Source organism: Capricornis sumatraensis, chromosome 12, assembly GCF_032405125.1.
Source record: "Capricornis sumatraensis isolate serow.1 chromosome 12, serow.2, whole genome shotgun sequence".
NCBI lineage: Eukaryota > Metazoa > Chordata > Mammalia > Artiodactyla > Bovidae > Capricornis > Capricornis sumatraensis.
In genome coordinates this window covers 35,007,219-35,024,279 of record NC_091080.1, presented here as the reverse complement: position 1 = coordinate 35,024,279, position 17,061 = coordinate 35,007,219, and the positions used below count along the sequence as shown (strand labels likewise).

General features: G+C 38.8%; 1 protein-coding gene across 2 annotated transcripts in view; it reads right to left on the bottom strand.

Annotated features, from left to right (window-relative positions):
• Positions 1-7,303: 7,303 nt before the first annotated feature.
• The window catches only part of SPART (spartin), a 36,294-nt gene continuing 26,536 nt past the window's right edge, over positions 7,304-17,061 (bottom strand). For both annotated transcript variants that reach the window (XM_068984342.1, XM_068984344.1), the window contains exon 9: positions 7,304-8,770. In XM_068984342.1, the coding sequence (XP_068840443.1) occupies positions 8,497-8,770 (274 nt within the window). In that variant the 3' untranslated portion in view covers positions 7,304-8,496. The remainder of the gene's footprint in view (positions 8,771-17,061) is intronic.

Below are 17,061 nucleotides of genomic sequence, written 5' to 3'. Positions count from 1 at the left end.
AAGGAGTTCAAAGGAGAGGTCTGGGATGGAGATATGTCTGTGTGTTGTACACAGATGGCATTTAATACCATATGACCAGAGGAGATCCCCTAAGTAGTGCGAGCATACATCAGAGAAAAGTCAGAGAACAGAGGCACTCCAAGTTTTTAGAACTCATGAAGATGAAGAGAAGTGAGGAGTAGCCAGTAGATATGAAGATAACCAAGGGAATGTGGCATCCCAGAAGACAAGCAAAGGGTTTCAAGGATGAAGGTGATCAGCTGTGGCAAGGCTGTTAACAAGTCAAGATGAGGACTGAGAGGTGACACTGGATTTTGCAAACTGACAGTCATTGATGACCTTGCTAAGAACAGTTTCAGGAGATTAGAGGTGAAACTTCTGATTGGAATGATCAAGTCCAAGAGAGAATGAGAAAACTGTGCTTGTGCTGGGCAAATTCAGTCCATTTTTATGCCTAGATTATCAATGTCCCAGAGCCTCAGTAAATCAAGGTTCTCTTCTCCAGATGAAAAAAACTTGAGAAGCAAACTTAAGAAACTTCAGTGGAAAGAAGTAGAGGCTGAGTTTGGGCGCTGATGCCAGAATGCCTGGATCCAAATTGCAGATCTGTCCCTCCTCACCTCTGCAGCCTTGAGAAAGCCATTGAAAATCCCCAAGTCTGTTTTTCATTTATAAAATGAGGTGATACATTTTTTAAAGGGTAGTTGTGAGGTTTTAATTTTTTAAAATGTACTCAAACTCCCTACACCAGTATGACTCTTCTCACTTTTTAAGTCTCCTGGATATTTTTTTTCCTGTTCCTTGCCTTGTGGCCAAGTTTTAAGATGGTGAAATTCAGATTTACTTCAAACATAAACCACTTTTTTGCATATAGTTTCCTATGAATCCTAAAGGGCTTCAAAAGGCCACTAAAATATGTGAATCCCTTTGAAGTTCATTGTGTTGGCCATTTTGCCCAAAAGTTAATCCTGTCACAAACCAAGTAGATTAAATGATTAAATAGGAATAAAGAGTTAAGAGTGGAAATTAAAAAAAAAAATTGAAGAGTTTTGCTATACATGGAGCAGTGAAAGGGTAAAGGGGATAATGGTAGAAAGCAAAATGTGAGGCCAAAGGAGGGTTGCTATTTGTTTTTTAGATAAAATAAAGTCGGCATGTCTGTGTGCTGTTGGGGATGAGCCAATGGAGCAGCGAAAACAGATGGTGCAGGAAAGAAAAAAGATGATCAATTGTTGAAGTTATATCCTGGAGGAGGTGAGGGTAGACCAGATCTGCTGCACAAGTGGAGGGATTAATCTTAAATAAGAGGAACACAGAACACACAGTAAAGATGCAGGTAAGTGGGTAGCCTTCTCAGTAGAAACACTTGGAAATTCTCTTCTGTTTCTTATCTTGTTTTGGAAGAGAAAGGTAAGCTCACTAGCTGAGAGTGAGAATGGAGAGAGAGGTGACAAGATTTGAGGAGGGGGAAGTGTGAAAGAATTACCTAAACAGATGTATCATGGTCATCACTTGTGCATGTATTTCTTTTATAATGTTGAGCAATAATGAATTTATTTTGAAAACTCCTTTAATCATCCCATTGCCTTCAGGATAAAAGGGCTTTCCTCATAGCTCAGTTGGTAAAGAATTCACCTGCAATGTGGGAGACCTGGGTTTAATCTCTGGGTCGGGAAGATCTGCTGGAGAAGGGATAGGCTATCCACCCCAGTATTCCGGCCTGGAGAATTCCATGGGGTCACAAAGAGTTGGACCAACTTTCACTTCACTTCTTCAGGATAAATAAAAATACATCAGCATCATATTAAAGATTATTCTTCCTCTTCTTCATAAACCTTAATCTCATCTCCTGCCACGTTCTCGTCACAATCTATGTTCCGTCATCAGTTACTTTAGAGTTCTCAAAAGACATATTTAATGCTCCCTATGGCAGACTGGTAGGCTACAGTCCACAGGGTCGCAAAGAGTCAGACACGACTGAGCAACTTCACTCACGGCAGACTGCATTTTCCAAAGATGACTGCAAGAATCTATCTCATCTCACCTGACCTTGTGCAATGTGACCCTGACAAGCAGATTTTCTCCATTCTCTCAAATCTATGATTGTTTTGACCAATAGAATACAGTGGAAATGACACTGTCAATTTCAGGAGTAGCCCTTAACTAGCCTGGCAGTTTCTGTCCTTGCTCCTTTTAGAATGCTTGCTTTTGGGTACAGCCTGTTGGAACCCAGGTGCCATGTTATGAGAAGCAAAAGCTACACAGCCAAGAGCAGGCACTTCTGATGGGCTGTCCCAGCTGGGCTCCCAACCAACACCCAGGATGAGATGCCAGCCATGTGAGTGAATCATCTGGGAATGTCTAACCCCACTGAACTTACAGATGACTGAGTGCCAGACTACATCTGACTGCAATCACACAAGAGACCCCAATTAGGAACATCCTAGATGAAGACAGTCAATCCACAGGCTTGTGAGAGAGACGTTATTTAGGCCCCCAGATCACAGGGTGATTGGCTGTGCAACAGCAGATAACCAGAACTGTTGAGCACTGACCAGGGAGACAGCAGTCATCATGGTAATGGCAGTAGTGGTAGATAGGTGATTTAGGATAAAGTCACGGTTCTGCCGCTCCCTGGCTATGTGATCTTAGCAAACGACTTAAATTCCTGAACTTCACTTTTCCCTAAATGGAGATAATAGTCACCCCTGCTGACACATTTCCTGGCCTTAGTTGATACCGAAGAAGGCATAAAGGTTTCCACCTTCCATCTTAGGCTTTAGCTCGGCCTACTGAGGAAAGAACTTTCTCACCCATCATTTTACCTTTTCTCTTTATACCCACAAATCAGCTATTCCCCGTGAGAAGAGCTGTTGGCAATACAACTTGTTGGGCGTACTTTTTACCAGTGGTCAAAGTTATTGCATTGTGTGTGTACCTGTGAGCATGACCTGTTTTGTCTGTAATTAGCTGGATGAGGAAATTCCAGCCAGCCTTGACAGTGCAAGTACTCAGTAAGTGCACTCAACATTCTGCACCCATGGAGCCAGTTTCATTAAGGATATAGACAGGGAGGCAGAGGAAGCTACTTCAGCCTTGGGATAAAGTAGTGTTCTCCAATCAAGCTCTAACAGAGCACTGGGCATTATGAAAAGTGGCATTATATTTGTCATATGGCTGCTAATCCATTTTGTTTACAGCTTCCCCAATAGAAAAGAGCAGCATGAGCAGGTTTAAGAACCAAAGCCCACCCCTATAACCCTAATAAGCTCCTACTGTTCTCTAGTATTCAGTTCAAGACTGCCCCTTCCCTCATGCAGGTTGTGTTTGGTTGCCCTTACCTGAGGTGCCATTTTTCCTTATGCAGAATTTACATTACTTGTCATGTTCATATTTTAATTTGACACAGTCTTACAGTCAGTGAACCTCTTTAGAAAGGGGAAAAGAAAGGTCCTCCATTCAAAGTGTTGACATATGGCAGGATCTCAATCAATATTTGTTAAACAAATTAACATCTTACATATATTACAAATTTTAAGGACATATGGATGCCTGTGTATTAGGTGTGCCATATGCATGCAACACTTGCCTGGCCCTCCCCCATTCTTCCAATACAAATAGTCAAAAACTAGATAAGGATTTTAAGGTTACACCTCAACTTTAGCAGTTAAGGTATAAAAGTTATTACTCAAATTATGTAGAAAACTTTGTGATATTTAAACAAATATTTATTAAGTTAATTATTAATATAATTAAATATTAGTATGTTGTAATAAATCATATCAGATATTGTCTAATAACTTTATCAATATTTATTAATAAACATTTTATTAAATATTTCCTTGATAATATATATTATATATTAATTTGTATATAATAAAAATATATTTTTTATTTATCAAGGAAATAATGAATTGATTTCACAAAACAAAGGTTCTTCTAATTGAAGACTGAACATTTTGAACTCATAAGTTGATAATTATAAAATAACAGGTTTGACATTCCAAAAATCAATTTTTAAAGCCTCTATATTAAATTATTATTAATGCTGCCAAAAAGCAACACCATAATTTGGGCACTATTATTCCAATATGTAATGTACTATAGCTATCTTAGTACAATGAACAGTAACTATATAGGAGTCATACATAAAAATATTTACTTATATACCTTCATCATCAGTATTGAGTTTGGTTTCCAGTTCTGCAATCTTGTGTCTTATTTTAAGCACTGAGAGTTTCACTATATCCCTATTATTGAACACATTTAGTTGATTATGACTCAATTAAAAATAACATGAAAAGAATAACACATGGTAACTCACTACTTCAGAAACACCATACTATGAAATATCAGTCATTGATGGTCTGGTTGAGAATAAGGAATCAAGAAAAAAATGCAGGCTTCTGATAATCTGTGTCCAGAAGGACACTCAAATGCACTAAAGGTCAAAGCTCTCCATGTAACCACTTAACACTCTTTATTCTTAAAGTTGACCCCAAAAAGTCTGACAGTTTTTGGTTATCTTGTTTCTCATAGCCCAACAGATGAGCTGCAAATTACTATAGAAAGGAATAGCTAGGACAACAGGTAACAACTGGCAACCTGATATAAACAGAAAAAAAGAAGCACTAAAAAAAAAAAAAAAAACATACATAACACTACAGAGATAATCTATTTAGGACATCAATAAGCATAGTAGTTCTCAAAATATAATAGAATCATTTATTCAATACATATTTTTGAATGCCTATTATGTTAGAGGCATTGCGATAAGTGCGGAAGATATACCCAGTAAGAACAGCAATATGCAGCAGCCAACTTCCACTGAATGTTTATCACAAGCCAATGCTAAGTGCTTTACAAACATTTAGTCCTGGTAACAACCACATGATGTGTGAGATAAACATTTCTACTACAGTCTTAGATTTGAGAAAACTGCGGCTTAGAGGTTCATTAACTTGTCCAAGATCATGTAGTTGCTGAGTGAAGAGTGCTGGGATTTGAATTTGTGCAGGATTCCTCTAAAGTACTGGTACCTATACTCTACTGTTTCACGGACTACAGAACCCGTCCTCAGAGGGCTTACAGCTTATTATCAGACCAAGAAATGCCTGAGCAACTAAAAGAGTGTGTTTGGAGCTGTTAAGAGAGGAAATCAAAGGAAGCTATAAAGACCACTGCTTCCACACAGGCGAGTCTACCCTCCTGTGGCCTACTGGTGGGGACAGGGGAACCTTAAAAAACAAAACAAAACAAAAACTGCTTAAAATGTTCCAAAGTTTTAGTAAGAATACTTGTATGGGGTACTTTAAGAAGTATATATATAGGAGGGGCTTCATTTTTACAAAATGTCACCAATTCTTAAGTGCTTCTCAAGGGATGAAACAGCAGTACAGTAACTGAACAAAATGTCTGGCACCCGAAACAGAAACCCTGAAGCTACTGGACCATCAAAAGCGCACACACATTTTAGTATTAGAGCATATGCACACAGCACACGCCATTTGACTTGATCCTGAAGGCAGTTCGAAACCTGCCTCTTTGACGCCAAATGTACGAGGTCAATGAATCTATACTGTTTTCAGATGGCACCAGCTCTGCCCGGGTATCAGTGACCCTGCAGCTGTCACATCGGCCTCAGGGGCTTCGACCTTGAGCCCTGGACCCCCACAGACGCCGGCCTTCGCGTTGGCGGCGTGGCCGTGACCCCCACACCCGGCGGGAGCGCGCGCCGGTCCCCAACTCACCTCAGGTGCATTTCTTCCGGTAACTCCAATTTAAGACGGTCGGTGCTCACATCGTCGAAGTTGTCGCCTCTTCCTTCCAAAATAGAGTCAATTCAGAGGCCACCCACGCCTTGCCCTCACAGAGCTGACAACACTAGACCTGAGGGGACACTCAGAAGTCGGGTGATGGGGGGCTCTCACAGCCGTTGTGGAGGGAACGGCCTCACGGTTGCGGCCAGGCTCCTCCTTGTGACGTCACAGGGCGGCGCCCGCCGGGCTGGGTCGCCCAGTGTGGTTCACAGGTGTTAAGAGGGCCAGTGCTGTAAGTTTTGGATTGAATTGATTAAACAGAACGTGATGTGGTGGCATGTTAGACGGATAGGGTATTTAGTGTCCAAAAGAACCGCCCTGAGTTGTGGGCCAAAGATAATTGGCAGCATTTTAAGGCATCAATTCAATTAAATGCAATTGAGGGCTTATTTTATACAAAGTGATGTGTAAGATACCAAGTAGGTTCACTGCCTTCAAAGAATCTACAGTTTAACTGGAAAGTGCAAAAGAACTCTCCTCACAGCATGTCAATATTCACATGGTATGGCAAATTCTGCACTCCTAACTTCTGTGCCCAGCCTGCGGCAGGTGGGGAGCAAGGTGCAGGTCACCTCTCAGACACTCACCAGTGTCTGTTCTGTCTCGGTGGCTCCTCTTCTTGGTCCTCAGCCACTGTTCTTAGTTCTCTCATAGACTGGGGAGGTGGGGATGAGAGTGAGCTGGCTGCTAGAGAGATAGTCACATATTTTCCCAAATCTGATTCACACATAAATCATAGCTTTTGAAATGTCAAAAGCTAAGAACTGATGGGTTTATTCTCTAGTTTGTCTATAGAACTCCTGCTCCTTTGGGTCAGGAGAGTCAGGAATCCTCTCTGCCTCTAATGCTGCTTCCAGCATCACTACACGCTTCCATCTTCATGTAAAAACCCACTCCTCTGATACGCCATCTTGGGTGTGACACCATCTACTTTTCCCCTTGCTTCACCCAGGCTTACTAGTCACACCTGTCTACTGACTCTGACTAAAAAGGTAATCTTTCCACCGTCAAGTCTTTCTTCACCCTTCAGTTTGCAACTCTCAGCACTTTAATTTCCACCCCACTTACACAGTTACAGACTGAATCCTGTCATCAGTGTGGTTTTGGTTCAAAAGCCTTAATTTAAAAATGGCTGTTTATCTGAAAGAGCAACCCACAAACAAGTGAACAGTATAGAATGAAGCTAAAGGGACAACTAGGTTTCTGTTGACAATCCAGCTTTGCTGACCTCTGCTTTAAGATAATTTTTTAAACTTCAGGCTCCATTAATTGTCATTCCATTTCTTAAATAAGGCAGAGACTGACTGAAAGCTACTTACTAATTCAACTTTATTTCCATTTCAACTAGAACATTATCCTTGGCCCCAGGAAAAGGCTCCAATTCTGTGTTTCTGAAATACAAGCCCATGAATACATTTGAGGCCAAGGAAATCAAAGACAGTTTATTCACAAAGTGCACTCTTTAGTTTCAAAGTCTAAGGAAGTAAATAGCAATTGGAGATTCAGAAATATCAGGAAGGACTATAGTATGAAAACCATCTTTTAAAATCAAGAAACAAAAATAAAATGCCATTAGCTATTTTAATTACGTTTGTAGCTTACAGGTCTGTGAATATCCTGTCTTCTACCAAAGTAGACACCATTATGCCATCGTCGATGGAAAAATGCCTAAAGTCTTCACATTCTTTACCTGAATTATGAAAAAATCTTTCTAATAATTTAATTCATTGGTTTTTTAGTATATACAATTTTAATCACTGAATCCCAAAATAAAAATTTTTCATACATTAACACAACTGTTTATATTTTAGTTTTCACTAAATGTTAGCCTTTTGGAAAAACTTACAATAGAAGGGATTACATTTTTGTCTAACTGAACTGATAATAATCACTTTGAATTGTTACAATACCAACCACAGTCCCAAATTTCCTAGGCTCCTAATAGATCAGTAACAGGATAAATCTAGAAGACTTAATTCTAGAAGACTTAAAAATCTGTTTGTAATCATTTAAAATCAAAAAGACTGTCCCATTTTCTAACAGAGATAAGCTATCAAATTATTTTATAGCAACTCATTTTAATTTTCATGATTAGTCTATTCCTTGTTTTGAAAAAGTCTTTTAAATGTTATGCAAGAATTCTTTTCATTTAGGATCACAGTTTTTGTTTAGCTTACATACTGACAATTCTGACAAGCACCCTAAAACAAAATCCACAATTAGTGCAAAAAGAGGAAACATTTTAAGTCATTCCTTCCCAGTACACACAGAACTAAGGTTACTAACTGCCAATTTTATGTATATGTGAATATATATAATAATTTCCCACTTCATTTTCTGAAAGACAGCAAATACAAAAATAGTTTAACAATAGGTTTAATGAGGTTTATAGCACATCTATTATTAGTCTTAATTTTAACTGCAAAAATATTTTAGCCACATTTAGAAAAAAATAAATTCACAGAGAATGTTAACTATATTTCTAAAGATCAGATGCAAGAATACCGATTCTTTTCCACAGAAGTAGAATACATGACATAAAGCTTATGAAATAGTCACTTTGTAGGAATGAATACATTTTTAAAATCCTGGTTAGCCTGTGAGGATTACATTAGCATATTTAACAAAACTGCATCCGTCTGTAAGGCTTTGGTATAGGCAATGCACAGCACCTCCATCACTTATCTTTCTTCTTTGCCCCGTTCTCCTCTGGTCCCTCTTTCTGCTCATCTTTCTCCCCTTTCAGGTTTGCACTTGCTCCTCCTCCTGGATTTTCCCCCTTAGAATTATCAATGATTTTATAGTCCTCGAGCAGTGTGTGTCCCGTTTGTTTTGCAGTTTTCTTCACCATTGCTTTGATGCCAATGTTGTCAATATTATAGGCAGTTACACCAACATTGATGGCAGAATCTACTGCGTTGTGCGTAGCTTCTCCTGCAGTATGTCCATATCTTTAAAAGAAAGATTAGAGAAAGCACAACAAAATTACAAATATAAATCAAAGTCTTCTGAATTACCGTTAAACAGGTCACGTGATTCGTATGTTATCCTTGGAAGCAAAATCAAAGATTATGTTTCAATTTGATTAATAACATAAAACAGTAAAAAATAAAATCACACTGTGCCAACACTATTTTCTCCTTCAGTAAAAATAATATGAAAATAAACTGAGGCTGAGATTAATGCAATGAAGACTGTTTATGCTGAAGAACAGAATGTAAATTTTAATAAAGGTTGTTAATCAGACATTATTTCCTTTTTAGTCTCTTTCTGGAAATATAAATTTTAACTGAAACAACTATCAGTTCAGTTCAGTTGCTCAGTCGTGTCTGACGCTTTGCGACCTCATGAATTGCAGCACACCAGGCCTCCCTGTCCATCACCAACTCCCAGAGTTCACTCAAACTCATGTCCATCCAGTCAGTGATGCCATCCAGCCATCTCATCCTCTGTCATCCCCTTCTCCTCCTGCCCTCAATCTTTCCCAGCATCAGGGTGTTTTCCAATGAGTCAACTCTTCGCATGAGGAGGCCAAAGTACTGGAGTTTCAGCTTCAGCATCAGTCCTCCCAGTGAACACCCAGGACTGATCTCCTTTAGGATGGACTGGTTGGATCTCCTTGCAGTCCAAGGGACTCTCAAGAGTCTTCTTCACCACCACAGTTCAGAAGCATCAATTCTTTGGCACTCAGCTTTCTTCACAGTCCAACTCTCACATTCAAACATGACCACTGGAAAAACCATAGCCTTGACTAGACAGACCTCTGTTGGCAAAGTAATATCTCTGCTTTTGAATATGTTATTTAGGTTGGTCATAACTTTCCAAGGAATAAGCATCTTTTAATTTCATGGCTGCAGTCACCATCTGCAGTGATTTTGGAGCCCCAAAAAATAAAGTCTGACACTGTTTCCACTGTTTCCCCATCTATCTGCCATGAAGTGATGGGACCAGATGCCATGATCTTCGTTTTCTGAATGCTGAGCTGTAAGCCAACTTTTTCACTCTCCTCTTTCACTTTCATCAAGAGGCTTTTTAGTTCCTCTTCACTTTCTGCCATAAGGGTGGTGTCATCTGCATATCTGAGGTGATTGATATTTCTCCTGGCAGTCTTGATTCCAGCTTGTGCTTCTGCCAGCCCAACGTCTCTCATGATGCACTCTGCATAGAAGTTAAATAAGCAGGGTGACAACATACAGCCTTGACGTACTCCTTTTCCTATTTGGAACCAGTCTGTTGTTCCACGTCCAGTTCTAACTGTTGCTTCCTGACCTGCATACAGATTTCTCGAGGCAGGTCAGGTGGTCTGCTATTCCCATCTCTTTCAGAATTTTCCACAGATTCTTGTGATCCACACAGTCAAAGGCTTTGGCATAGTCAATAAAGCAGAAATAGATGTTTTTCTGGAACTCTCTTGCTTTTTCCATGATCCAGCAGATGTTGGCAATTTGATCTCTGGTTCCTCTGCCTTTTCTAAAACCAGCTCGAACATCAGGAAGTCCACAGTTCACATATTGCTGAAGCCTGGCTTGGAGAATTTTGAGCATTACTTTACTAGCATGTGAGATGAGTGCAACTGTGTGGTAGTTTGAGCATTCTTTGGCATTGCCTTTCTTTGGGATTGGAATGAAAACTGATCTTTTCCAGTCCTGTGGCCACTGCTGAGTTTTCCAAATTTGCTGGCATATTGAGTGCAGCACTTTCACAGCATCATCTTTCAGGATTTGAAATAGCTCCACTGGAATTCCATCACCTCCACTAGCTTTGTTCATAGTGATGCTTTCTAAGGCCCACTTGACTTCACATTCCAGGATGTCTGGCTCTAGGTGAGTGATCACACCATCGTGATTATCTGGGTCGTGAAGATCTTTTTTGTAGAATTCTTCTGTGTATTCTTGCCACTTCTTAGTATCTTCTGCTTCTTTTAGGTCCATACCATTTCTGTCCTTTATCGAGCCCATCTTAGCATGAAATGTTCCCTTGTTATCTCTAATTTTCTTGAAGTGATCTTTAGTCTTTCCCACTCTATTATTTTCCTCTATTTCCTTCCATTGATCGCTGTGGAAGGACTTCTTATCTCTCCTTGCTATTCTTTGGAACTCTGCATTCATATGCTTGTATCTCCTTTTCTCCCTTGCTCTTGGCTTCCCTTCTTTTCACAGCTATTTGTAAAGCCTCCCCAGACAGCCATTTTGCATTTTTGCATTTCTTTTCCATGGGGATGGTCTTGATCCCCGTCTCCTGTACAATGTCATGAACCTCTGTCCATAGATCATCAGGCACTCTATCAGATCTAGTCCCTTAAATCTATTTCTCACTTCAACTGTATAATCATAAGGGATTTGATTTTGGTCATACCTGAATGGTCTAGTGGTTTTCCCTACTTTCTTCAATTTAAGTCTGAATTTGGCAATAAGGAGTTCATTATCTGAGCCACAGTCAGCTCCTGGTCTTACAACTATAGGTCACTATAAATGGTTTTGAGTTCTAACTTACTAGATTCTAGTTAAGCCTTTCAAACTACTGGAATCTGAGTTTGTCTCTAAACAGGTTCTACAACTTTCTCTCTCACTCCACTCCACCTCACTGCAGACTCACTGGCCTTCCTGCTGTTCTTTGAACCCACCAAGCACACACGTAGTGGCCCCATGACCTTTGTACTGGCTGGTATCCAGGTAGACTATTCTCTTCCCAGGTATCCACATGGCTAACTACCTCACCTTCTTCAAGTCAGCTATAAGCCTCTTAGCATTTAATCTATTTTAATGTCCTCATCCCACAGCCAATCAATCCTCCCTTAACAGCTCTTTCTTCTCTAACTTAATGCCTGTTTCTTCTACAGAACTGACTCACTGGAAAAGACCCTGATGCTGCAAAAGATTGAAGGTAGGAGAAGGGGATGACAGAGAATGAAATGGCTGGATGGCATCACCGACTCAATGAACAGGAGTTTTGAGCAAGCTCTGCAAGCTGCTGATGGACAGGGAAAACTGGCGTGCTACAGTCACAAAGAGTCGGACATGACTGAGCGACTGAACTGACAACTACAGAACAACTTTCTAAACAACAAAACAAAAACGCCCACTGTTTTTCTTTTGCGTGTTTGTCCCACTAGAATATAAACCCCATTATAAAAGGATCTCTTTGCTTTATTCATTAATGTATCTTAAGTACTTAGAACAGTGTCTAATACCTAATATGTGTTGAATGAATAAAATAAGTGAGCCCTGCCCTAGCCATCTAAGAGTTTCCTGGGTTCTCAAGTAGAGCAAAGGACTTGGGAAATTGTAAAACATCACACAAAGCAGTTATTCCTGACCATAATCAATACAATTGATGGTGTTTAATACCATTTCCATAAGAAAATACAACTTGAGGTGTATACAAGGACACTAAACCTTATTCTACTTTCTGTTTTACTCTTTACCTTTTTCTAAGTACCAGGCTTTAAAACCTTTTCCGGTCCATCAGTTCAGTTCAGTTCAGTCACTCAGTCATGTCCAACTCTTTGTGACCCCATGAATCGCAGCACGCCAGGCCTCCCTGTCCATCACCAACTCCCGAAGTTCACTCAGACTCACGTCTATCGAGTCAGTGATGCCATCCAGCCATCTCATCCTCTGTCGTCCCCTTCTCCTCCTGCCCTCAATCCCTCCCAGCATCAGTCTTTTCCAATGAGTCAACTCTTTGCATGAGGTGGCCAAAGTATTGGAGTTTCAGCTTTAGCATCATTCCTTCCAAAGAAATCCCAGGGCTGATCTCCTTCAGAATGGACTGGTTGGATCTCCTTGCAGTCCAGGGATCCTGTCCACAGGTTTCCCCAAATAGAGGACTGCTTAAACAACAAACTAAAACAAAAAGGCAAAATTTTACAGTCTTTTTTCCAGAACATACTGAAGTTTCCTAGATGCTCTGTGACCAGTATCTGGACATTTTTTCTTGTACTGGATCAGACCTCCAAATTAACAAGTCCTCTATTACTACTAGCCTGGCCTTCTGTGGTTTGTGACCCTATTGGTTTATTCATGTTTTCTGTTTTATTCCAACTTCAGTGCTAAAAATATGCAATAATCTTATAATTCTTCTGAATATTTCATTCAGAATGTTAATCAGAACCAGAGCACAGCAGAGCCTACAATCTGTCAAACCTTATGTCTATACCACTCTTGATTGGGGCTTTCGCAACAGTCACCCAATGGAAAAGCTCCTGACTGCTTTCTGCCAGTCCCTGCTGCTTTGCAACCCCTCGTAATTCCACAGAATTGCTGATGTTGCAAAACATATGGGGCCTTCTCACACTCAATTAAGCCTCAGTCACAAATACAGTCATCACGTGGCAATGGCTCAGGCTCAATGAGAAGAAAGGGGCGGAGGCAGTTTCGGCACTGGAAGGGTGCCCAAAACTCTTGGTTGAGCAGGTCCCTCTCAGGGCTTCTCTCTCCAGGCCTGGGTTAACTGCAGTCAAGTGACATGATGACTGAAGAATGTGGCCATGTTAGTGTTTGGAGAAAACTACTAAACTGGGAGTCAGAAAATTAAGATTCTAATATCAAATGGGCCAACAATTAGCCATGTGACCCAGGTGAAGTCCCCACCTCTTTGTACCTCATAAAATTTTCTCTCCTTTATCTTATGAGATATGTATGTGAAAGCACTTTGAAAATTCCACAGGACTAAAGATATTTTTAAAGACCCTAAGAACAGTTTTTCAGAAGTTGTGTTTATTTTTTAAATATCTCCTCACTCACCACCTCTGCTTCTCAACATGCCCAGGAGCCAGGATTCCTGGCAGACATCCCTTTCTCCTCTCTTGCCTTAATAACTGTTCAGTTCTTCTCTTTATTCAGACTCAAACTACATTGTTAAAGACTCCTAGAAAGCCTATCTCTGGCACACACACAAAAAAAGCTTATTTTTTATTCTTCCTTTTAAAAAAGTTAACTATAATTAGCTAATTGAATTACATTTTATATACTGAATACTACCAATTTAACAAAAATAAAACATGAATATAAAGAATGCTCTAAATAAGTCAATGGGATTCAGATGTCAACTTGAATGAGACTTTTCAGGAATTTCTCCAGTGTATTCAGTAACATATAGCAAAATAGCACCCTGGCAGTGATTCCAGATTTTACTCATTATAGCAAAATATCATCACAACTTTCTAATAAATCTGCCTAAAATTCAATTTACATGCAACCTTCAAAATTATTCTTAAAAATGTTAACCTTAAATATTTAAAACAGAAATATCTTCTTAATAGTTCTCAAATACAGATGGGTTATAAGCAACCTTATAGGTGAAGCTAAGGAGTTTAAACTTTATCTTGAAATCAGTAGGAATGGTATGACCAAATCTGCATTTCAGATGGATCTATCACAGGCTGCATTGTGAACTGTAAGGGTTTAAGACTGAGGAACCAGTTAGGAAACAAGCTTTGAGCTGGATGAAAAATGATGAAAATCTATTCTAAGGTAATGTTAATGAGGCTGGAGCTAAAGGGATTAAAAAAAAAAGACTTGTGGACTGAATGGCTGCAGTGGTATGCAGTTGGGATGTATGAGCCTGTAGATTAAAAGTTAAGAGGAAATATAGATTTAAGAGTTGCTGAGATATAGGTGATAATTGTGGCCACGGGGTGGGGGGGAGGGGGTAGTGATGGTGTGTGTGTGTGTGATATCCACAAAGAGCAGAAAAGGGAGTATAGAGTAAAACCATAGGTAGACAGAACCAATATTTAAGAAATGAGTGTGGAAGACAACCACCCTAAGAAGTATCTGTAAGACAAAACTGAAAGGTGGGAAATGACAATACTGTTAGGAGATGTGTAGACAGCTGACCCACTAGTCTCAGTAAGTATTAAATCTTGGATAAAAATCAATCAGGAAGAAAGGCTACAGTAAGCATGTGATTTGACTTTATCCACACACACACACAAACACCTGTGGAAAAAATCTCAAGACGTACGAAAGAACACATCTTTCAACCTACAGGTAACTCAAAATGTAAGGCTAACATGGCACACATCAAAATCTGAAGCCAAAATGATAAGACAGAATTAATGATGAGTCAAAATCAAAATCAACGAAGTACAATTAAGCCAGAATAAATGTAAAGTTTTTATTTAGGTACAAACATCAACTATCTAAAAATAAGGCAAAGGTTCAGATTGTAAAGCAATTATAATTCAGTTAAGAAAAACAAGTTTGATATGGGTCAATAAAGTAACAGCTACTATAAAGACATACCCTTTGTCTTCTATTCCATATTTATCACATGCTAAATATGACCAAGACAAGGGAGACAACCCCACTGTATTCAAGCTGGTTACGATACCTCTAGAATATTAGATTCAACTCTGGGTTCCATATTTTGAGAACAACATTCATGAAGGAAAGATCTGGAAACCATACTATATATGGAATTGTTAAACTGGGAGTATTTAGTAGAAAAGAAAAAACAAGCGAAAGACATAATGATATTTAAATATTTATACAGTTACCATATTGAAAAGACAAGACTGATCCTACACAACTCCTGAGTAGATGTGATATAGAGTTTTATGTATAATATGACATCTGCTAAAGGGGATACCCTCAAATGGATTTGAATTTGTCCCTTCACCCAGTGAAAATTTAAGGGAAACTTTAATTAAAATTTACTAAATAAATCAGTTAAATATTACACCTTAAAAGAGTTAATTTGCTACAGGAAAATATTTTTACTAAGCTTATTCTTCACAAATATATGTTCTAAGATAAAATATTACTGAAGGGGAAACAAAAATGTACCTAACTTACTAAAGTTATATTATTTTCCTCTAAACAATTTAAAGTGGAAAAAAGGAACTTAAAGGTGAAAGTTAGAAGCTATGTAGAAGAGTGATGAATTATTTAATAGATACTATACTGCAATTAGGTATAGTAGATTTAAAGTTACTCAATTGCTTTTTCCTTATTCCTGTAGGTCTTCTTGCTCCTAAATTTATATAACAAATGTAGTAGTAATATAACTGACAAAAAATAAAGTCTTAACAAATTTTTCTTATACATTTACCTCAAAAAATTAGTAGGAGTGTATTTAATTATATAGGTCATTAGGTTGGAGAAGGCAATGGCACCCCACTCCAGTACTCTTGCCTGGAAAACCCCATGGACAGAGGAGCCTGGTGGGCTGCAGTCCATGGGGTCGCTAAGAGTCGGACATGACTGAGTGACTTCACTTTCACTTTTCACTTTCATGCATTGGAGAAGGAAATGGCAACCTACTCCAGTGTTTTTGCCTGGAGAATCCCAGAGACAAGGGAGCTGGTGGGCTGCCTTCTACGGGGTCACACAGAGTCGGACACGACTGAAGCGACTTAGCAGCAATAGCAGCAGGTCATTAGGTAAGTCATTCATAATGAATGAACACAGTCCTGAATCAGAATCAAAACCATAAAAGGCATGGAGAATATACTTATCTAATACAACCTGCCTTTAAATATACCTAAATTTTTTAAAAAAGTAATTCTTTGTATTTGTTTATATTACAAGAAACCTGATATGGAAATTTATGTAACATTTTTCTCTTAGGCATAGTGCAAATAATTAATGCAGACTTGAAACAACTACTTGGGAAAGTAATTTCTCATAGGCAATAAGAATACACATGTTCAAAAAATATTAAGTTTTCTTCATTATACCATCATCAGTTGGATTAGAGTAGAAAAATACAAATGTTCCATGTATCAAATAGCTTTCATAGTGTAAACAGGTGTAAATTCATAAATGTAAACAAACATAAATTTATGTCAATTATGGAGAGCTAAACTAAATGGCAGAACTAGATTTTCCAATTCTTCAGTGATAAATATGATTGAATTATTACTGGTTTAATACCTGCAGTTTCTTCTCCTAAAAGGCAATTTCTACTTCTGGGCAAGATTATTCTTAAGTGAGAAAACAGTATTACTTGGACAAAACCTGTTATTTCCCACTGTCCCTTCCATCTTTCCAAGTTTCTAATTAAGTTACTGCTAACACTAAGGTATCCTGATAATTGGAAATACAAATCTAATTAACTAAATCCTCACCTGCTTCTTTTCTGAAAAAAAGAACTGAATCTTTGGAGGAAAGGATAAAACTAGCAATATACACCATAACAGAAATAAATTAGCTCCAAATCACAGTAAAAATACTCTAATATCACATTAAGTTCTCCTCACTAAGGACAAGAAATACAAAATCTACACCAAAACCTT